A 22,791-nucleotide genomic window follows, 5' to 3' on the forward strand; every position below is an offset into this window, starting at 1 on the left:
ATAGCCCTCTGTAACCTCACATTTTCCCACCTGTCCACTTTGTTCCCAGAAATAATGACTCTGAGACTTCTTATACATGAATAAACGCTTAGGCCAATAGCTTTGGCTCTGTTTCCTGACTAGTTCATATCTCAGTGATCTCAGCATGCCACATGGCTGGTTACCTTCTCAGTTTCATGCGTCTGTCTCCTCAGAGTTCAGGGCAAATCTCCTTCACACCCAATTCTATGCCTAGAAATCGTCTCTGTACCAGAACTTCCATCTTCATATTTTCTGCCTAAGCTAATAGGCCAACAGCATTTTATTGATAGGTGATGTTTCCATACAGTACCAGGGATTCTCTGTATTAGATGAGGCTATGAAACCTCAAAGCGCATCCCTAGGGACATATTTGCTCCTGCAAGGCCATACTTTCTAATCTTTTCCAAACAGGGCTATCAACTGGGGACCCAGTGTTCAAATGCTTAAGTCTATGGAAGATATTCTTATTCAAAACACTTTAAGGGGTATGCACAAAGGTACTCTGAGACACCCAACTGTTGCCTCCCAAACCAGCAACCCATTCAGGAACCAAGGAAGTTGTAAGAATTACAATACACAAGAAGAATTGGTTTGTAAGTGAAATCTGGTATTCCTGAAATGAACTAAGTCAGGTAGTGTTTTTTTTTTCTCCTTAACCAGAGAAAGTGTGGTTATTCATATTATTTTCTTCTAAAAGCAGGTATGTAAGACTTAAGAACACACACAAACACATACACACACACAAACATACACACGCACGCACACACACAAACAGCGTGTGTGTGTGTGTGTGTGTGTGTGTGTGAGAGAGAGAGAGAGACAGAGAGAGACAGAGATCAATTCTGAATCTCCAGAAATACACTTCAATCTAATTTTCAAAGCAGCCGAAATCCAATACTTTTCTTGAGAGCAAACTTATGTAAATAGCCAGGTTCTCCGATCTAAAGATCAAAGTCTTGAATGCAAAGTCCTTGACGCCTCACTGTTAATCAGAATGTAAAATGAGACAGATACTTGGCATTTAAATCCTGCAAAATGAGATGACCTTGAAAATGGTTCTGGATGGAAGTTTTTCAAGTGGGAATAATAAATGCCTCCAGGAGATAACTGCCCCATATTCTTTGAGACATAATAGCCAATAATTTGCAATCCCACCTGCCCATTCCAAATCAGAGAGTTCTTCAGGGTGAGAATGAATAAAAGTGTAGCCAGCCAGAGTGAAGCCGTGAGCAGACTGTCTACCAAGACAGCCACTCCTCCTGAACTTGTAACATTTTCAGGAAAAAAAAAAAAAGGAAGTTGTATAAAATGTAATATGCTGCAAGAATTTGTTCATGTGTAAAACCTGAAAGTATTCCTAAAATGAACTCAACTGGACAGTGATGGCTTCTAACTACAAACAAATTCACAGTAGGAACTAGACATATATCAATTAGGTTGTTTTTAAAACAGAGACTAGTATTAACTTTTATTCAAACACTACTTACTGAGTACCTCTGCTGGACCTGGTGGTGTGCTAGCCAGCGTCTGGGTGGGTGGGGGGAAAATGTTGTACTTGTCCTTGCCTCATTGTCTCCTGGGAGAGATAAGCACATAAGCACATAGTTACAGCATTGTGTCACATAGGCTGCATCAGGCATAATGCTGGAAGAGGGAGAGGCTGTGCAAAAAGCTGTGTGGACGTGCAACTAAGTCACTATAGAGGGCCCAGGCATAGTCAGCTGACGGAGAGGACAGGATCTGGAAATAAGAACGTCAGGGGAAGGGGGTGGGGTGGGTGGGTGGGTGAATAGCAGCTAGATGCTGGGAAATCAGAGCAGGACCTCATGATTGGGTCAAAGGACTGGCTGAAGGAGATGTATCCATGATTTGCAAGCTGAGCTGGCGTCACTGACATGTAATTTATACGCTCTGCAGTCTCTGTCATGATTAACAGTAACGGAGTTCCAAATTTTATCCCTGCTAATCATGCCAGGGCACATGAAAGTCTCTGGCTTTCTATCTGGAAAGCCAGGTAAGGGGTTACCCATAGCACCAATAATCCAAACGAAAATGAACTCTTGTTCTCTAAGGGTGGGTAGAAAGACGAACTCGGTTTTGCATCTATTTTACGGGTGTGTTCATTAGCAAAGTGGAGGAGCTACTTGGTGGCCTGTTAGAAAGTTCTCAGTCAGATAAAGTTTACAGATGTGGAGAGAGAGGAGGACAAGGCCAGTCGGTGGAGCCCCCCGGATGTGGATGAACATGTGTGAAGGGGGGAAATAAAGACGATACGACCTTGGGGAACACTGGTGTTTTACGGGAATCAGAGGTGGTGAAGAGAAATGGAAGAGGTCAAATGCAGGGAGAAACATTCCAAATTGTGTCCTGGACACCAGGACTAAAGGAGTCTCGAAGAGGACAGGTGTGGTCATCTGAAGTATATGTCCCTAAGAGGTCAAAGAGGACCATGGTGTGTGTGTGTGTAAGTATGTGTGCAATACACTGCACTGCATTTAGCTGGACAAGCTAAGAGCTATGGTAGAGATGGAAGCAGGCAGGATTGACGTGGGGCAAAGGGGGAGCTGTGAGGAAGCAGAGAACCTAAGGATGAGAGCCTGGTCTACAGAGAGGAAGGTATGGAGGACGGGTGTGTGTGTGTGTGTGTGTGTGTGTGTGTAAGGTGAAGCCAGGGCTCCTTTCACTTCTAATTAAGATGAAAGAAATCCAGCAGGTTTTTATATGAGCACGTTGCTCTTAGGAGAGAAGAGGAGGCAAGCAGGAGGTGGGCTCAGTGAGCTCCAGACTGAAAGAGGCACTGTCTTAATAAATAAGGAGGATAAGGGAGAAAGCCACCAGATGTCAACCGCTGGCCCCCACACATGCACACGCATCACATGCAAACACAAAAATCCTTATTTTGTTTTTGTTTTCAGTAGTGTTGGTTCCTGTGAGCAAGGTGGTCAGGAGAGCAGCCAGTCTCTTGAGAAGTGCTGAAGGTGATTGATCCTTCACAAGAGAGAGGAACAGGTGGCCAGCAGGACTTGTCTGCTACTGTCACAAAAGCCAGTCTCAGAAACAAGGAGCTCAATGTCACTTGCAACTTAGGCAGATGTAAAGCAATGCAAAACTTTGGTCCAGGGTCCTAATGGCTGAGCAAGGAGAAAAGAGGTTTGCATTTATTATTCTTTTTCTTAATGTCTATAGACACCCAATGCAGTATTATTAGACCCTTTCAAAGGTAGGGTACTCTGAACTCCCTGCAGGCTATACAGCCAGCCCTTGGGAATCTCAAGCATCAGTGAGGGCCAGATATTGGAGAAACTGCATCAGGGCAAGTGGTGATTTGGAGAATAATTAACATACACTTGTAAACTCGAAGAACAGTGTACTCTATGGTCTACTGATTATAAACCTCCCTAGGCCCAATTTCATTTCAGCTAAGTTAAAAACTGACCAGTCAGCAGCTTAATCCCTTCTTGTCATGGCTGGAAAGCAGGCAAATCTGACTGGTCTAACAGCGGGCTTAAGTTCCCCTCATTCCAGGGACAGTCTAAGAAACTCTTTAAGGCAGTCGAATTGGGCGCTTACAAAGGTTTGGAGTCCGATCCCCAACCTTTGTCCTTTCTAAGGTCCCCCAGCGAAGGGGAACTTCTGCTTACCCCCACTTAACCGTGCAGTGCTTTGAGAGGCTTCCTTAGAGCCCTTCTCTCCCCTCCCTACATGCTTAAGGTGGAGTTACTTGCAGGTCTCTGTAGTGTGGAGAAGGGTGTCTCATCAAATATCTCCAACTTCCTGACTGGGTCAACCCTTCGAGGTGGGAAAGGGAATACAAGAAACCACCTGGGGTCAGATAACACATAGGTTATTTTGTGTATATTTGAACAAAAGAGAATTCAGAGCCATGACTCCCTGGGTAGCAGAGACTATAGGTGTGTCCCTTATGAATTCGTGCGCATAGAATGTGCAGCTGTGTCCTTCCTATGAAATAGGAAGACACCACACATGTAGCACCCACCCACGCAAAGCTCTTTGATCCTGAGATGTGGTGTAAGGATGCTTATAGGAGCTCAAGTTCCTAACAACCAGACAGGTTGACCCTCTTTCTAAGGGTTTAACCCAACTCACCTCTCTCCAGCGCTAGTTGCCAGAGTTCCTAGCCTTGGGCACACTTCGTGACTCACTACTTACAAAAATGAATGTATGAGTCCGCGGTAGGTCCTACCAGTCCCCTTGGCCAGCCGATCTACACACCTACCTCCCGGACCAGCCCCAACGCATCCCTCCCCAACGCGCTCCGCTCGGGAAGCGCGCCCAGAAGTGGACCCGCCAGCCCACGCTGGGAACTCAAGTACCAATGCCCTACAGCGTCCTAGACGCTGCCTTAAAACAAAAGAGGCGCCTGGGGAGGTGGGACCTGGACCTCAACCCCCACCCCCAGCCAACTTGCTGTCCTCCGCCCCCGCTCTCCATGTGCGCATGAGCAGAGACGCCTCCCTCGGTTCCTCCCTAGGCGAAACTTTCTAATTCCCTTCTTTGGGCCGGTGGGCTGCCAGGAGCGGCTGGAGCGCTCGCCCGGCCGGGTGAGGAGAACAAAGTAGCTAAGCGACTTGACCCCCTTCCTGGGCCCAGCCCCCGCTTCCGTGGGAGCGGCAGGAAATGGAAAGGCCCCTCTCTTCTCTCCCAGCATTTGCCTTTTTCCCCCTCTACCTCTCCAGAAAGGAAGACACGAAGAAAAGACAAGCAGCTTGCCTGCCGCGTCCTCCTTCCCGTGCCGCGTCCCCTCGGCTGCAAGGACTGGATATGGGGCTGCTCCAGGTGTTCGCCTTTGGTGTCCTAGGTAACTCAAGCTAAGGGTTGGGGGGGGGAGGGGTGTACTCAGGCGTCAGGGAAGAAATCCCCCAAACCGGTTTGCTCCCGGTTTGAAGGGATTCTTGGGGGGTAGGGGGAGAGAGAGTGGTTGGAAATGACGCTGTGGGATCGATCGCCACCGTTCTCGCTTCGGTGGTGGCCGGGGACCGCGCACGCGGAGCTCCGCGGACCCGCATCCCCTGGGTTCTGCGCACAGAGCTCGCGTTCCTGCCGGCTTCCGAGGCGATCGCTCCAGGGCTTTGCACCTTTTACCACTTAAACGCTGTTTCCCCACCGCAGAAGGCAGGCTCCCTGGTGTGGCAGGCTGCGGAGGGTCCTGGAAAAACCAATTACGCACAAGAGTGTCGGGGCCCAGAGCAGGCTTCGACTTGGGAACAGATTGGAGCCATGTGGCTTTAATTAACCATCCTTGTTTGTCTCGGGGTGGCACCATGAAGAGTTGGGCCGGGTGCTTTGCTGGAATGGCGAAGCGTTGAAACCACTACAGAGCTACAGAGACACACCAGCCGTCTCTAACTCAGGGAATCAGCTTCTAAGGCAAACGTGGTGCCTCACCCTGGCGCGATCGCCGGTGACCCTGGCGCGTGCACGCGGACATATTTTTGTGTCCCCCCCCCAACGCCCACAAAGTTCCCACACTCACACCGAGGATGCTCGCACTGCCATGTGCACGCGGGTTTTCATTAGCGGGTGTGCAGCGCGTGGCAGGGTCAACCTCACTGCGCCCTGGTCCAGGCACGTCGAAGTGACTGGATCACTGTGTCCACCTTTCCTAGAGGGGCTAGGCTGGCGCAGATCAGAAAAGACAAAAGAGTCAGTTGGATTTCCTCGGTGCTGCGCTCAGCTGACTGCTAGTCAAACCTAATGAGTCTTTTTTTTTTCCCCTCATCCTTCTCTCCTTGTCCCAGCTTTCCAGGCCTCTTCCGTGCCTATCTTTCCACTGTGTTTTTCTATGTATTCTCCTTTCTGTTGAATCCCTCTCTGTCTGCCCCTCCTGCTGTTTTTCTTTTACTCTGGCTTGTCCCATGCTTTCTTCTTCGTTCCTCCTAACCTTGTTGCTTTTCTCTTCTGTAGCTCTATGGGGCACCCGAGTGTGCGCTCAGGAACCGGAGTTCAGCTATGGTTGTGCGGAAGGCAGCTGCTACCCTGCCACTGGCGACCTTCTCATTGGCCGAGCGCAAAAGCTCTCAGTGACCTCGACTTGCGGACTGCACAAACCAGAGCCCTACTGTATTGTCAGTCACCTGCAGGTGAGGCGAGTCTGGCTAATGAATGCGAGTCTGGCTAATGAATGCGTTGTGAGCTGCATCCTCCTCCTCCTCCTCCTGGCGGATCAAAGGGGCTTGCCCAGGAGACTCCACATCCTGCTGTCAATCCAGATAGGAAGTACAACCAGCAGAGGAGCCCTGGGATTAAGCCCTTAGTTTACCCTGTCGTCCCAATCTCCATTTGCACAGTCGCATCCGCCAAACATTTCCTGCCACTTAACACCAACATCAGTAGGGAAAGTCGGGGGCTGCAGATGAGCCTGTGCCCTGTAGGGTCCCGTGTGTTTTGTTTTGTTGTTGTTTATACTGTTAGTTCAAACCCTTTTGAAATTGAGTGTTGAAGATGGCTCAGTCCTCTTCTTTGACTGTTGGTGTGGGGTTTTCCATCTTCCGCTTGAGTATAAGAATGCTCTAAGCACTGAAGTCTTTTGAGGTGATTCAGTCAGGATCAGACGTACTTCTTTATTGAAAAATGCCCTGGTTGTCATGACATCGTGATAGTGGAAGACCGAAATGAGATTTCTGGGCAGCATATGCTTCTAAAAGTGGTCTCAGGTTTTAGATTTCATTGGTCACATTTAGATAGGAGCTAATGTGAGGGGGAAAAAATCATACAGTATTCTGAAGCTGAATCTTTTTGTTCCGTCTTATTCCCTCCTCCCAACACCCTCTACCCCCATTCTCCAGGAAAAATAAAAAGAGGCTGGAAAGGGAATGGGCCTCTGATAGTAACAGAGGTGTTAGTCTCGCATGCAGGGCAGCTTCCAAGGACTCCGTGCAAAGCCTTTCAGTCCACCCATGCTTGTGGGTGACCTGGGCCTTGCACATGTACTATAATGGAGTCACAATGTGGCAAAGTGGATCCCACTCATTTGCTTCCAGGTTTATACAGAGCTGTCTAGACTGCTTCCTCTTGATTAGAAGGGAGGCTATAATTAAACATTTTTTTTTGTAGTTCTGGTAATTGTTCTTCAGAACTAGTTTCCTTGACTACAAGTTAATGAAGGCAATTCATGTTACCTTTTCTAATATTAGCATTTTAATTTTTCCTAAAATGTCTTGCTAACATTTACTTCAGAGGTCAGGGTGCTCTGTCAGTGAGTCACCAGATCCTGAAGTGAGCTTTGTCCACAGTGAAAACCTGACTTTAAAGCAAGTAGAGCCAGACTCCCTGGTTTGTATGATTAGCTGTGACACTGTAAAGTGCTTCTCTGAGATCTCAGGATCTCTCTCTGTGAAACACTGAGGAGTATAGAATGACAGGGTACTGTAGTTCCTGATCCTTTGTGCCCCCGTCCTGACTGCCCCAGGGGTCCTGCCCCCGACCCCTCATCCTCAAATCTTTTGGTAGTGAGAAATTAAGTAAATAAATGCAAATAATAAAGTACAGTCTATATTGATGTTATATCACCTCTGACCAAATTCTGTTTATAAGATGTGTATTGGTCTGTAGATATTTCATTCTTAACATCATTTGTAGATATAAAAATAATCCATATGGCAGAAAATGTAGGCACAGAGCCAAGCTCCATATGGGAACCGAAGCCTGTAAGTGTTGTTTATGGTTCACTGTGACATGCTGTGAAGAGTAGAGGTTTTACTGGAGTAGCTGTTGCTGCCACTTAGGAAAAAAAAGAAAAAGAAAAAGAAAACAAGAAATGAATTTACTTCTATGGAAACCGAAGCCTGTCCTCATTCTAGCCTGTGCTCCTGTGGGATCCTCAGAAGTGCCCTCCGCTTATAGTGATCCCAGCATAGGACTTCCTTCCTGCCCTAGCTACTCTGAGCAGTTTGTAAGTTAGCCTGCTCACCATCTCCCAACCTTGGACAAAGTAGAAACTAAGAACCTGTTTCCCAAGGCTCTCAGGATGCCCTTGCTCATCTATGGTTCATGCTTCATGTAGGCTTTAGAAAATCAGGCTGGCCAGGCAGTGGTGGCGCATACCTTTAATCCCAGCACTTGGGAGGCAGAGGCAGGCAGATTTCTGAGTTCGAGAGTTCGCGGCTAGCCTGGTCTACAGAATGAGTTCCAGGACAGCCAGGGCTACACAGAGAAACCCTGTCTGGAACCCCCCCCAAAAAAATATAAATCAGGCTGACTGAATTGTTTTCTTTTTTTTTTTAAAGGTTTATTTATTTATTTTATATATGTAAGAACACTGTCACTGTCTTCAGACACACAAGAAGGCATTGGATCTTCATTACAGATGGTTGTGAGCCACCCTGTGGTTGCTAGGAATTGAACTCAGGACCTCTGGAAGAGTAGTCAGTGCTCTTAACCTCTGAGCCATCTCTCCAGCCCCTGAATTGTTTTCTGTTCTTTTTGTTGTTGTTGGTTTGTTTGTTTTCCTTTCCTTTTCAGTTTGCATTATGTCAGCAAAAACTCTTTGATACCTCCTTTGCTTTTGACTTCTGAGTAAGCTGCACACAGAGATCACGGTAGAAGCCTAGACATTTAATTTTGACTAAATTAGTAGCTTATGGAAACAATGCCCTATTTTACTCTTGATCTTAAGTTGCAAGAAAGGAGGAAATAGTTTTCTGGAGCATTTTAGACAGTTCAGTAAGTTTAAAAGTGAGAAATAGGCCATATGTTGTATAATTTTTCCACATTTATCTTGAAAGTGGTTGTTTGTTTTTTGTTCTGTGGATGTCATTTTTTTTTTTTAATGGCATTGCTTCATGGACTCATGCAATTGTTGTGTTTTTAGGAGGACAAGAAGTGCTTCATATGTGATTCCCAAGATCCTTATCATGAGACCCTCAATCCTGACAGCCATCTCATTGAAAATGTGGTCACGACATTTGCTCCAAACCGCCTTAAGATTTGGTGGCAGTCCGAAAATGGTACGTGATTAGTGTGGGAAGAAGCCCCATGGAGTGGGTCTGAGTGTTAACTGGGAAGAAGTTCACATGAGTGTTTGTGACTATAATTCGCTTCTAAGTCCTTTGATGAGGGCCCCTGACAGAATTACTGTCTGGAGCACTCAACTTGCTCAGTTAAATCTGACCCTCCTTCCTGAAGTTTGTGTCCTGTCAGGAAGCAGCCTTTGATGCTAGACCAAAGGAGTTTGTGTAGGCCTCACCCTGAGGGGGCTTCTTGGGAGTGTGTGTGTTGAAGGGAGTCAGGAGAGAGCACAGGAGCAGGGAAGACTACACACCTCAGGCCTGCCACAGAACATAGCACCTTTTTTTGTTTGTTTTGTTTGTTTGTTTGTTTGTTTTTGTTACCAGCCCTCAAGGAAGGGAGTGGATTTCAAAAACCACATAGCCCCTCCCCTACCCTCTAGGCACAGAAGATTCATGAAACAACTGAGATTCTCATAAAGAGCTGTGACAAGATTGTGCTACTTGCTTCCTTGTTTAGCAGTAATGCGAATGTCTCCTAAACAGTCAGTCAAACAATTAGATATGTTAATGTTGCTATGAAACCAAGACTGTGACATCTAGGGAATAAAGGTACAGTTGGTGTATTTAAGCTTAGCCATAAACAACCTGGAAGTAGCTAGATCTCCTCACTACGGGTCCTGTACCTTCAGATGCAGGCTAGCACTTGTCATTTGTCCCTCTGTTATGAGGAATTCCTTTATGGCTTTCAGTAACTGGCTACAAATTGCAGATTTTTTAGAAGGACTCTGATTCTAGTCTGGTTTATTGGTCAGTCTTGAGAATCCTATTGGCTACAAACTTGGCTGAGAGAGAGATGAACCTCTGAAAGCACGTAGCTAACTTTTCAGAGTGGGTAGTTTTTACAAGGGAATCCCCTGGTTGGTATGGTTCTGTGTGAAAGAAGACTGTACCCATCTGAGTCACAGAGGACTGCAGAAACAGCTTAAACCTTTTCGTGAGCAGAGTCTAGGCGCTCTTCCTGACCTCCCATGCTCTGGAGTGACCCTTGCAATGAAGTAGAAATGCATTGCTTCCTGGACATTGGGAGGATGGCCCCATTTTAGCTAAGAAATGTTAAAATAGTTAAAGGTTTTCTTAATGATGTCAGGAGTTCATTCGTTTCAATAGCTTTGAGGGGAACAAAAGGTCCCAGATGCCCAAAAGATTTTGCAAACAGTGGGGCCTGAGCTCTGTCAGGGAGAGAAGATGAGATTAGACAAATGGGGTTTGGCATCCAGAAAGTCATCCATTGTTACTTTACCTTGTCGCCTCTGTCGTCTGATAGCTTACAATTGAAGACTGTGATTCTGACTTTATCTCCTTTCTGTGTGTTGGGCTGGAGCTGGGCGGTTAAAGGGTGAGGTTGGACCCAAGGCTTCAGGTTCAGGGACTGGCCTGGAATGCCCAGTGACTTTTAACTCACTCTTCCCAGGGTTCTGTTCTTGGATATGACAAGTCATACACTGTAAAATAATCCTGGTCTCTTCTCTGTGGATTTTTTTTCCTTCCCATATTAAGAGGAAAACCCCCTAAACCACCCTTCTTTATCAGGCTGTGCATCTAGATGGAATGTACTTTGGGGAGACACAGGATGCAGTCCCTTTGTTAGAGGAATGTCGATAGTCTTGCTTTGTGCTTTACCTTACTTCTCTATCTCTTAGTTCTGAACAAACCTCACAGGTTTTCAAAAGCCTGGAGGAGGAGAAATGTATAGTTGCTTAGCTAATACTTCACTCAGAAAGAGCTGCCCAGAGTGCTTTTGTATGCTGGTTCTTTTTAGCGAATTAGATAAGGCTCATTGCTATGATTTCGGTGTTTTTCTTTAACATTCCAACTAACTCATATCCGTTCCAGTGACCACTTTTCCCCCCCTCAGTCGGCTTGGCCATTTTCCAGCAGGCAAGTTTATTTCAAAAGGTCCTACTGACTTCCTGAGAATATACCAGCTGTAACATGATTCATTCTGACACATTCCTGTCTTCCAGACTTCTTTGCTTGGGAAGATGGACCCTGGAGGCATCTTCTTACAGGGACTGTAGAACAGTCCTTTTAACCCAGGGATGCTTCTTAGAGGTCTCTGGAGGTTTGGGGGAGGTGCTTCTTATCCCTGGAATTCCAGTGGCCTTTTTAGTGTGTTCAAGTGGGTCTCTGACCCTCAGGGCACCATGCACGGTGCAGTCTTGTTTGTGCAAGCTTTCCCCCTGGAAGGGAAGACGTTTGTTTGTTCAGAGACAGGTTTATTTATCTGACTGGTTCTTTGCCTCAGACACAGAAAGTGTAGTGGAAGGTTGCTTCCATCCAGGATGCGTTTCCCTGACTTGGCACGTATTAACCTGTGTGATACTCACCTGCTTTCTTTGCTATCAGTTAGGGGGAAAAGTAATTATTTGTGTTTCTTCTGTGTCTCTGCAGACTGAACCCCTACTGTGCACGGCAAGTGTGTGTTGGGGGAGGGGTTGCATTTGGCTTGGAGGGTTGGTGGTAGCGGTTATGGCTTCCTGAGCAAACAGCATCGGGAGGCCTTCTGCCAGATGTCTGTGTCGGGAAACAGATCCAGTAAGCAGAACTCCTGAGTGATTTATGGAAACTAAAGGATCATTCTGACTTTTGCTTCACTGATAAAATAAGTGCACAGAACCCTCCCCTCCCATCAATAGCATCAACTCCAGTTTTAAGACTCAAGGGGACACTTGGATGAAGAGCAGAAGGGCCTTTAGGAAGAGAGTCAGCTGTTCAGAGGCGTTGGTCTTACCATTTCCTTTATTGCTGTAAAAATCCAGGTGTGGAGAACGTAACTATCCAACTGGATCTGGAAGCCGAATTCCACTTCACTCATCTCATCATGACTTTCAAGGTAAGGCATCCCTGCCATCTCAGATGCAGGCTCAGGAGCTCTGCACACATCCAGAGTCAGTCGCTCTGGTGAGTTGGCTTGAACAAGAACCTAAATGTTATTGTTGTCCTAAGTTGGGATAATTGCAGAGCTTTTAAAACATGGACATGAATAACTGCCCTTCACACGTACTAGCCTCATGTCAATAAGTAGATTCTCCATCCTAATTTATCTGTAAACTTTTAATTAGAGGTCCCTTTATTTCTCCCATAGAGAAAGACAGAGCTTGACTCCCTTCCAAACCACAATAAAACATTTACAGAGTACATCTCTGATCCTTCATGTTTATATTTTAAGACTGAACTCAGTAACTGAAAGGGAAGTATGTTTCAAATCTTAGGTTCCAAAATTTTGCCAAAATTGTGGGAAGAGTTTTACAGTCCCTAAAGAAACATGGATGCCTTCTTAAATGCAGATTTTTTTTCTCTTTCTCCCTCCAGTTTTCTTTTCAAGATGTAAAATGACTCTAGGAGTAGGGAATGTCTCTGTACAAAGTGCCTTTGTTTCTGAAGCAGCCGCCTGGAAATGACAGACTTAACGTGGCTTAAAGTACACGTTGGCACACACCAAACTTATAATTTACTGATTGCTCCCCAGATGAACATCATCACCTCTGAGTAGTTTTCAGTTGGAGCTGGGGACTTGCTGGCATCCTCTCAGGTTAGGAAAGGGGCCTGGGGATCAGTTTACTTACTGACAAGGAACTATGAAGATCTCAATTCTGTCTGGTACCCAAGTATGAGAGGCAAAGGAGCCAGGGCAGGCGTGGGATTCAGAAGGGAACTGGGAAGGGCATCAAGTTCCATGGCTCCCAGGCCATGTGTACCTGACTTACCCCTTCGCTGTCCCCCAAATGACCCATGGCAGACAGGGTGATGGAGACACCTAATACTGAAAGTAGTTGGATAAGGGCTATTACTAGCTTATCGGGGACTCCTTGCTGCCAGCAGTCTCCTTTCATTGGCCACACTCAACCTTAGTGGTTAAATTCAAACTCTGCCCCACGTGAAGATGTCATCTTCATGTTTCGTGGCCTTTAAAATATTTACAGTCCTCTGTATTGATGTCCATGGCACCATCTTACTTTGGAGAGAGCATCTGCTACACAGACATGAGTGGCTCTGAGTTCATTTACATCCAGAATCCTTTGAGTGCATATTCTGCACTTGGATTCAACGGAATAGTGGGCCAGAGATGAATTCTGTTTTTTTGCCTAGGTGCTGAAGGTTAGGCTGAGAAGGTGCTGAGATGTAAACTGTGGGTACAGGATGTAGACCTCAGCATAAGAAATAAGGTTCATCCTTCAGGTTCTAGCTTCTGTGAGACAGCAGAATCCATGGGGTGGGGCAGAGTTGGTGTGAATTTGTGTTCTGCTGTTTCCTGGCATATATGCTTAGAACTTTGGATTCCTTACTGTAAAATGGGAAGGAAAACACCTATATGAGAAGGTTGTGTGGCATTCTCTTGTGCTCAGGGAACAGGGGTAATCTTCCTGACCTAAGGTATTTGGGAACTTGATCCCTTTTGCCAATACTCTATGAAGAGATTGGTGTTGGCTCAGGATCCCCAAGACAAAGTTCTCAGCACAGGGGAGATTTATTTGCCCCAGAGGGACAAAGGATATGGAATAAGAGACTAAGACAAGAGATAGAAGACAAGGAAGAAGGAAAGAAACAAGAGAGAGTGTGAAGGGGTGTTTGTCTCAGAGGGGGACAAAGGACTGCCTCTGGATATAGAGGAGACAGATGTGGCCTATAGACAAATCATAGTTTATGAAGAGAAAAGGGGAAACCCACGTTAGGATAAGGTGTTTAATTTTAATTGGGCATGTTAATTAGGTGAACCAAAGGGGGCTTTGGATTGCTGGACTTCAATATGTTGATAGCTGGACCTTGGTAGTCAGCTTTAGGAGGAGGAAGTGGCCAAATAAAGGAATGGACCTTGAATGGACCTTGGGAATGTAATCTAACAGTGTTTAGCAAGGCAGAGGGAATGGAGGAGAAGGGCAAGGCCTGCCTGAGCCATGTTTGCCATGCTCTGGGCTGGCTAGTCTGTCCCTTCACTCTGCTTCATAGAAGGTGCTGATGTTAATGCTAGTTTGTATTTTAAGAAAACTTTTCCTGCCGGGCGGTGGTTGCGCACACCTTTAATCCCAGCACTTGGGAGGCAGAGGCAGGTGGATTTCTGAGTTCAAGAGTTCGAGGCTAGCCTGGTCTACAGAGTGAGTTCCAGGACAGCCAGGACTACACAGAGAAACCCTGTCTTGAAAAACCAAAAAAAAGAAAAAAAGAAAAAAAGAAAACTTTTCCTGGGGAAACAAAACACACTCATGTACTCATACCCTAAATAGGAAACCCCTAACAGACAAAAATACGAATGCTGATACTTGCGAAGTCCATCATTGGTGAACCAATGAGTTTTACTGGAGTTACAGGAATTGATGAAAAAGTAACAGTTACTTATAGGAATATGGGTGAGGGGTTACTTACAGGAGCAGAAATGACTCAGACAGTTGCATCTCCAAGGCTCACTTGAGCACTGGTGACAGCTCACAAAAGTTGGGAAACCTGGAGCACACTGCATAGCCTGCAGGCCATTTCAACAGGTCAAAGAGTGTCCTTTCTATGTGCCCAGGATCTAAACCTCTTCCAGGCAGCTCAGCTAATTTCTGCTTGTCTGGTAGCTGGTCTTGTCTGAGAGTTTTCTTTGCAGCTTGGCTTCTTCCTCTCAGCTTATATTGGGACCTAGAGAATCTGGTCAGTTTCAGGGACTTCCTGAAGCTTGTTTTTGAGTTGTTTCCCTTCCTGCTTCAGGAGCTTCCTTCAGAGTTGAATGTTTAAATCTTGGGAGGAAAGTATTACACAACAGCCTGGCATAAGGGAAAAACTTCAGGAGCAGAGGCGAGTCCTGCCATTTACATGGGCCAGGAGGGGTGAGAAAGATTTCAGAGGGAAGAGATAAAGGAAAACCATGTTGATCTGAGAGCTGCGAACCTTTGATGTGATCTTTGGGTGAGGCTTGTTCTTAAGTACTGCATCCATTTGTTTCGAGGTCTTGGGTGGTGAGGGAAGTAGTGTGGAGAAGCAGGTCCCAGTCAACAGGACTTCAGTTCTTCACTCACTGAGGAATGGAAACTTTATAGGCAGAAAAATAGGTCAGTATTTTTCTGACCTGTTGGTCACAAAAATAATTTTGCAAGGAAACCCAACATGATGGTACAAGGTTCACACTCCAGCAGTTGGGTCTCGGTGGGTTCAAGGCCAGCCTGATGGATATAGCAAGTTCCAGGCTAGACTAGGATACATAGCCACACAGAGTTTTGTTTTTGTTCTTGTTCTTTGTTTTTTAGTTTTAGGTTATAGAACATTTTAAGTGTCCAAATGTCAGAAGCTCACCTGTCTTTGGAACACTTTACCATGAATTCTGTATTCCACTGCCCTTTGTCCTTGCTGCTTTGAGAACCACTGCAGAGAGGAGGAGCCCCTACTTCCTGAGAATGGTCACTTGGTTGCTTTAGAATAAAGACTGCCCTTGAAGTGGAGAAAGCTCGGAGGCAAGTCAGGGGAAGGAAAGGGCTGTGTCCAAAATAACGTGGAAGTCTAAGTCCTTAGGAAGATGTGACTCTCCTTAGTAGCACTGTAAAGGAAAGCAGGGACAAAGCAGAGGACGGAGGCAGGCAAAGCAGGGACAAAGCAGAGAGCGGAGGCAGGGAAACGATGAACGCATGTTTATTCTCAACCAAGCTGGCTCTGGAGATGGCTGCTTACTAGGATTGGGTTTTCTTAGATTAGAAAAGCTCATTTATGTGTATGTGCCAGTATGTTTTTGTTATAGACAGATGTTTCCAGTCTCTTCTGTTTATTATGCATTCAGCGGTCCCTGTGCAGCAATATGGGGCCTGAGAAGGTTGATGACTCAGCAGTGGAGTGGACCGGGGAGAGGCTTCCGTCCTTTAGGTGAAGTGTGTTGTTCCGGTTTCCAGCAGCTTCTTAACTCCACAGGAAATTGGATGACTGGTCAGTGGCCCTTGGGATTTAGAAGTTTCCAGAAGTGAGAGACAAGGAAGCACAGCCAGGACAAGCTTCTGTGTGTTTCTTCTCTGCTGCCTTCTGATACAAAGATAACAGACTAAGTGTGCCCCTCCCAGACTTCTTAAGCCTTCCCAACTGGGTACGTGGTCTCATGGGATTGGCCATGCCCGCACACCTGCCATACCAGGTTCAGATGGTCAAAGGTGCTTCTTGATTCCCGTTCTAAAATCCTTAGTCTACAGTTTTCTGCACTGATAAAAAAACATTGTCTTCTGTGCCTGAATAGGTAGAAAAATAACTCCTGACAGCGTTGTCATTAAACATGGAAGATGACAAGAAACAGAGAAAGCAAACTGTAGTCAGGGTTATCAAGGACACTTGCAGGTAGGTTAGCGGATTTTTGCTAGTTCCCAACATCAGCCTCTGCAAAAGCTCCTTCTGCCAATTTGATGATGTTGCTTAATTCGGGAATTCATATTTACTTAAGCTCTGTTTTCTAGGTTGGCTGAACTTTCCTTTGACTTTTCTCCACAGCAGTCTGGCTTCCTCTTCCTAAAGTGCACACAGCATGTTCAAGGCTGTGAAGCATCTGCCAGTGTCCCGTTTGTAGAGTTCCATCTGCTTTCTTATTTACTCTTGACTGTGTCCCTCACGGCCTCCTGAAGTTGTCAGCGTGTTTTAAGGGTTTTGTCTTTCCTATTCCCGTGATCTTCTCCTGTTTGTTTGTTTTTTTTTTTTGTTTTTTTTTTGTTTTTGTTTTTTTTGCTGGGGCACTGGCTGGCAAGGAGGAAGACACTGTGTATGAGCCCACAGTCAGAGCTGAAGGCGAAAGCAGTGACTGTTGCTGGCTCCTGTTCTCCTGTGTCCAGCCTGTCGGGCATTTTCCTAGAGTGCTGACCTTTCTCTTGCCATTGGCTTTGTTGGAGGGAATTCAAGTATTAAGTGATCGAAGTGACTTCCAAATCCTCGTTCCACAGCTGAATGCTGTGCCCATGTGTGACTGGCCCCAAACGAGCCTTAGAGGCTTGTCTATGTCATTTCAACCCAGCCACTCGTGCTTTGGGGCCTTGTGTTTCTTTCCTATCTACTTTTCTACTAAGATCTAATAGATCAAGTGTAACTCCGTGCAGTGTGCTGTCACTGACAGGACAGTAGGCTTCATATCTCTCTGTCCATGTTACAGCTGTTGGAGTGTGAGCCCTTCATCTTTCTTTGCTTCCTCTGTTTCTTGTCATCTTCCATGTTTAATGACAGTGCTGTCAGAGTTGTTTTCTATGTATAATCTCTTCATTTTATTTGATCATATAAATCTTTCAGTGTTCTCACTTCTATGCCAAAAAGGCAATAAGCCCACTAGCATGTCAAACAACGCCCCCCCCCCCCCCGACGCTGCATTGGGCACCACTGTGGGGCCACTCTGAGCTGAATCCCCAGCCCTTGAGATCCAGTTTGATGGCATCTTTCTGAAACAGTGTTTGAGTTTTAGTTTTTGTTTTGTTTTTACTTTTAAAATACTTACTTTTGTGGTACAGTATGCATATCAAAATTCCCCGTTCTTGTGTGTACCACTCAGTGATGTTAGACACATTCAGGATATTGCAAATCTATGACTGCTGTCAGTTTCCAGAACTTTGTTGTCACCCTAGATAGAAACTTAGACTAGTCACTGAACAGTCACTCCTGCTGTCCTACCCCTCTTTCTCATGACCTCTTTCTGTCCCCATTTAAAATCCTAGGTGCTTTATAAACACGAAGTAATATTTGAAAATTTACATGGCTTATTTCACTTAGTACAGTGCTTTCAAGGTCCTTCTATGTTACAGTGAGTATGGCATCCTGTCCTTCTGCAGATGAATAATATTCTATTGTATTTATCACATTTTGTTCTTTTTTTCATTAATTTATTTACTTATTCACTTTACATTCCAGTATATACCCACTCCTCCAACCCCTCCCTGAGCTCCTTCCCCCTTTCTTCCCTCCCCTTCTCCTCTGAGACAGCAGAAGCCCCATGGGTATCACCCTGCCATCCCTATCACTACCTCCCCACCCCTGACACATCAGGTCTCTGCAGGACTAGGTTCATTTTCTCCCATTCAGGTCAGACAAGGCTGCCTAGTTGGGGAATGGGATCCACAGGCAGGCAACAAGTTCAGGGAGAGCCCCTATTACAGATGTTGGGGGACCCACATGAAGACCAAGCTGCACATCTGCTACATGTGTGTGGGGTGATCTAGGTCCAGTCTATGCTTGCTCTTTGGTTGGTGGTTCAGTCTCTGGGAGCCCTCTAGGGTTCAGGTTAGCCAACTCTGTTGGTCTTCCTGCGGAGTCCTTATCTTCTTTGGGTTCTTCAATCCTTCCCCCAACTTTTCAACAAGACTCCGAAGCTCCATCTAACATTTGGCTGTGGGTCTCTGTGCTTCTTTTCATTGGCTTCTGTGAAGCCCAGAGGACAGTTACGGTAGGCTCACATTTTGTTCTTTATCAGCTAATAGGCACTTTGGCTGTTGCCACTCTTTGGCTATTGTGAATAATGCTGCTTGTTTTCTCACATTTGCTGTGATGGTACTGTGGTGCTTGACATATTGTCCTATGGTTTTTATGTCCATATATATGTGTTCCTTACAAGATTGTGTGTAGCATATGGATGTTATATAAGCTACTGGCTAATGCATCTATGGAATGATGAAAGCAAGCATTCAAAATTAGTTCTCTCCTGGGCATGATGGTTAATATACCAAAGTGTGTTTGCTACAAAGGCCTGTTTATAGTCAGTTTCAAAAAAAAGAAAAGAAACAGTTTGCTGATCTACCAGATGGCATAAGTGCTTCCTTGCAAGAACAGCCTCCACAGAAATACCAACCACATAAGGTCAGCTTGAGGCATACAAAGAGTGACCTTTTTGAAAAGGACAAATTAGCAATCAGAAACATCAGATGAGACTTTTCTCCTGCTTTTAGACATTCCGTCCAGCTGCCATGCTGATAGAGCGGTCTTCTGACTTCGGGAAGACTTGGGGTGTGTACAGATACTTCGCCTACGACTGTGAGGGCTCATTCCCAGGCATTTCAACTGGCCCCATGAAGAAGGTGGATGACATCATCTGTGACTCTCGATATTCTGACATTGAGCCCTCAACAGAAGGAGAGGTTTGTGTGTCCCTGATTTAGTTCTCTACTTCTTAGTCTGCTTTTTGATCATTGCAAAAAATACCAACCCTCTTATCTGTTTTTTAGGTGATATTTCGAGCTTTAGATCCTGCTTTCAAAATTGAAGATCCTTACAGTCCAAGGATACAGAGTAAGCTTGTTTTGAAATAAATTCTTAGGTGGGAAACAGTACTCAGGGAGGATCTCATTCTACCCAGCACCCTGTTACCTGATATCTTGATACTCAGTCCTCCATCCACCTAGGTCTTCTTTCTTCTTCCTTTGTGGTCTTAAAAAAAAAAAAACCACTTCAAATTACCAGTAATTAGTCTTCACTGAGAAGGAACACATTTTGACTATGTCAGCAGAACTCCAACAGTTATACTGACCATGCCACCTTCTATTTTTTGATGCTTGGTATATAAACTAGAGTACAGATTAAGTTGCTGTGATAAAACACCTCCTAAATACAGTTTTTGAAATAAAATAGATGTTTCTTTTGCTTGTATGAAGTCAGCAAGAGGGATTTTTAGTTGTACTTATATGGGTGTTTTACCTGCATGCATGTGCACCATGTTCATGGGTATTTTACCTGCATGCATGTGCACCATGTTCATGGGTATTTTACCTGCATGCATGTGCGCCATGTTCATGGATATTTTACCTGCATGCATGTGCACCATGTTCATGGGTATTTTACCTGCATGCATGTGCACCATGTTCATGGGTATTTTACCTGCATGCATGTGCACCATGTTCATGGGTATTTTACCTGCATGCATGTGCACCATGTTCATGCCTGGTGCTTTAGCAGGGCCAGAAGAGGGTGTCAGATCCCTTGGAAATGGAATTATAGACAGTGGTGAGCCACTGTGAAGCCTGGAAATCAAACCCATGTCCTCTGGAAGAGTAGCCAGTGCTGTGAACCACTGAGCCATCTCTCCAGCACTTGAAAGGATCCTCAAAGAAGAACTACAGCTCAGTTGCCATAGTTAGTGTCACCACTATATAAAATACAAGATGATACCCAGTTAAATTTGAGTGACAGATGAATAACGTGTTCTTTTTAATACCCCATGTAACATTTTAACTGGTGCAAGTGTGTCCCATCCAATATTTATGGTTTTATGGTTAGTATAATTTTTTTTTTATTGTATGCTACTTAGGACTGACTTTAAACTAAAACCCGAGGGTTTATCATCAATTCAGTTTAACTGAGCATCCTTTATTACTTGCTGAGTCTGACCATCCGAGCTATGAAATGCTCCCTCTTTCTAGGGTTGTATATGCTAGCAGAGTTAGAACACCATCACTGTCCTCATTCTGATCTGTAGAGGTCAAGAGTAAAGATAAGACTTGGAGGTTGTCATATCACTTCTGGGGATTGCTATAATTAGCCTTGTAGCTAGAGAACAGAAGATAAACTGGGAAATATCTCTAGCAAGGTGGTCTGTGCTCTGCTAAAAGTCTTGGCAAGAGCTTTCATCCATGGGTGATGGGAAACAACAGTACTGAGAAAAATCAGAAGTGCCCATCATGACAAGGGGATGTAGCAAGGTGAGGACTTTGTAGGCCTTTGACAGATGAGAACTCCCTGAGTGTAGAGTCGTGAATGCCAGGGCGATGAAATGGCAGGTGGTTCTGGAGCTCATATGATACAGTTCTTAGTTCAGGGGCTGGAGAGATGGCTCAGCCCTTAAAGGCTAGGCTCACAACAGTTCTTAGTTCAGTGCCCTTTCTACTCTTCAACAATTGTTTATGTTATTTCAGGACTACATGTAAATCTCAGGAAGCAGAATGTTCAATGATTAAACTCATTGGCTTTCAAGTCAGACCTAGGTTTAAATTCTGATTCTATCATAATGTAGCTACATGACCTGGTGCCTTAAGACTTTTCCATTCCCTCTTTCCCTATCTTTACCTGGAGACAGAAAATACCAACCTGAGGGTTGTTTGAGGGAAAAGGAGTCTTATAAATGAGCAGCCCAGTGTGCCGTTGATTGAAGTGTGGGTGGTGGTGATGTTAACTGTATTGCCAACAGCTGCAGCTTAGGTCTTGTATTGAGACTGTCCTGTCAGAGCGAAAGTCATAGTCAGGATGCAAGAGGGAGATAGCCTCCCTTGTTTGCCTTGCTATGAGATTGTGATCAGTCGAGTAGAGACAGGTATGGTTCTTGTTGGTCTTTGTCGGCTGTGGGCAGCCCTAGTTTTAACCAAGGTCTCATGGAACTTCCCACACTTACAACATGGGAGCTAAGAGTAGAAGAAAACCCAGGGGATGTTGACAGAAAAGTCTGCTTTCCAACTTACATTAATTTTAATGTGGCCCTGACTCTCTAGGGTCTATAGTTTATTCATTCATTCTATTGTAAAACAAATTTTTAATGGCAAGTCTGTGCAGTCTACGACCAAGTCACAAGGCTGTTTCTTTAGGACTAAAAATCTGGTTGTGAAAGATATCTACAGGGGCTTCAAGACAAATAGTTCTGGAGTCCCTCGCTAGGCTCATCTGCACTGCAGGTGAAGTGTTGGCATTGAAGAATGTATTCAATTCATGACCTCAAATTCCCTTGGCTTTTGTTGTTCGGTGGCACCTGGAGACCTGTTTCTAGGAAGTGCCCATGTAAGCTGATCATACCTTTGATTTACTTAGTAATCAAGGGAACAGAATTTTTATCACTGAGACCCTGGAGACTCACTTCAAAGTGACGTGCCTCTTAGAAGACAGCAGGCTGCCTGAGGCTCTGTTGTTGCTCCTTATGGTGGGAGAGAGTGGGGAGCTCTTTGCTCTTTTGAGGACTCTATGAAGTTCAAGGGTTTCCAAATACTCCAGCTGCCCTCCACATTTGTTTTGCAGCCTCTAGTCAATAGTACTCACTGTGTGCAGGAGAGGTTTGCAGATGTAGCCATTCACAGCTGCCATTCAGCGCAAGATTGTGGGTTCTTTGTTTTGCATTTGATTTTTGCAAAGAGCCTAAGTTTCATGCATGGACTCTCCCTTTCCAGCCACAGCCGTTTCTATAGTCTTCATTGTAAACTATGCATGTGTTCTAACTGTTTGAAATGTGCTTTTGGTGTCTGAAACGACCTGATGCACTGGGGTGCTACCATTCTGTCTTGTATCCTAAGTTGTAAACATGTATTGGCACAAATGAAAGTCAAGCTGACAGGCAGTTTCAGAATTCAGAGAGCAGTGAGAGGCAGGCAAATGGGCTGACCAGATCTGGTGGGGTTCACTTCAGTAGGAGCTGCTTGTTCATTAAGAAAAAACCACCTGAGTAGCAGGTTGACTGACCCTTGGTCTATCTAGTTATATAGAATATAACTGATAGCCAGCTTCTGGAATAAGCTTAGGCCTACAGACCTAGGGAGAAGGAGGAAAGCGGAAAAGAAGACAAAGCGATTCGTAAGAGACTGTTATGTAGGAGAAACAATTTGCCTGGCAACCTAGAACTAAGCCCCTTTGTCCTCATGTCACTATACTGAATTAGTAAATATGAAAATGTTTTGCAAAAATATGTAGACTACAGTGCTGCTTAAAACTTGCTTGAAAGAAGCCATCATGAATTTGAGAGGGATCTGGGGGGACTAGGGAGAAGATGGGGCGAGGAAAGGGAGGGATGATAGAAATATGGTACACATATGTAATTTAAATTAAAAACAAAACTACTTTAAGACAAGCTTGGTTG

The 22,791-nt window shown here is 45.1% G+C and overlaps 1 protein-coding gene across 1 annotated transcript in view; it reads left to right on the top strand.

The window, feature by feature from the left end:
* Positions 1 to 4,532: 4,532 nt before the first annotated feature.
* Lamb1 (laminin subunit beta 1) overlaps positions 4,533 to 22,791 on the top strand; it is a 65,952-nt gene continuing 47,693 nt past the window's right edge. The window contains exons 1-6 of the mRNA XM_028768848.1: positions 4,533 to 4,840; positions 5,947 to 6,122; positions 8,852 to 8,987; positions 11,810 to 11,883; positions 18,914 to 19,102; positions 19,190 to 19,253. Coding sequence (XP_028624681.1) covers positions 4,660 to 4,840; positions 5,947 to 6,122; positions 8,852 to 8,987; positions 11,810 to 11,883; positions 18,914 to 19,102; positions 19,190 to 19,253 — 820 coding nt within the window. The 5' untranslated portion in view covers positions 4,533 to 4,659. The remainder of the gene's footprint in view (positions 4,841 to 5,946; positions 6,123 to 8,851; positions 8,988 to 11,809; positions 11,884 to 18,913; positions 19,103 to 19,189; positions 19,254 to 22,791) is intronic.

This window comes from Grammomys surdaster, unplaced genomic scaffold (assembly GCF_004785775.1).
Source record: "Grammomys surdaster isolate TR1022 unplaced genomic scaffold, NIH_TR_1.0 188, whole genome shotgun sequence".
In the NCBI taxonomy this organism is placed as follows: Eukaryota; Metazoa; Chordata; class Mammalia; order Rodentia; family Muridae; genus Grammomys; species Grammomys surdaster.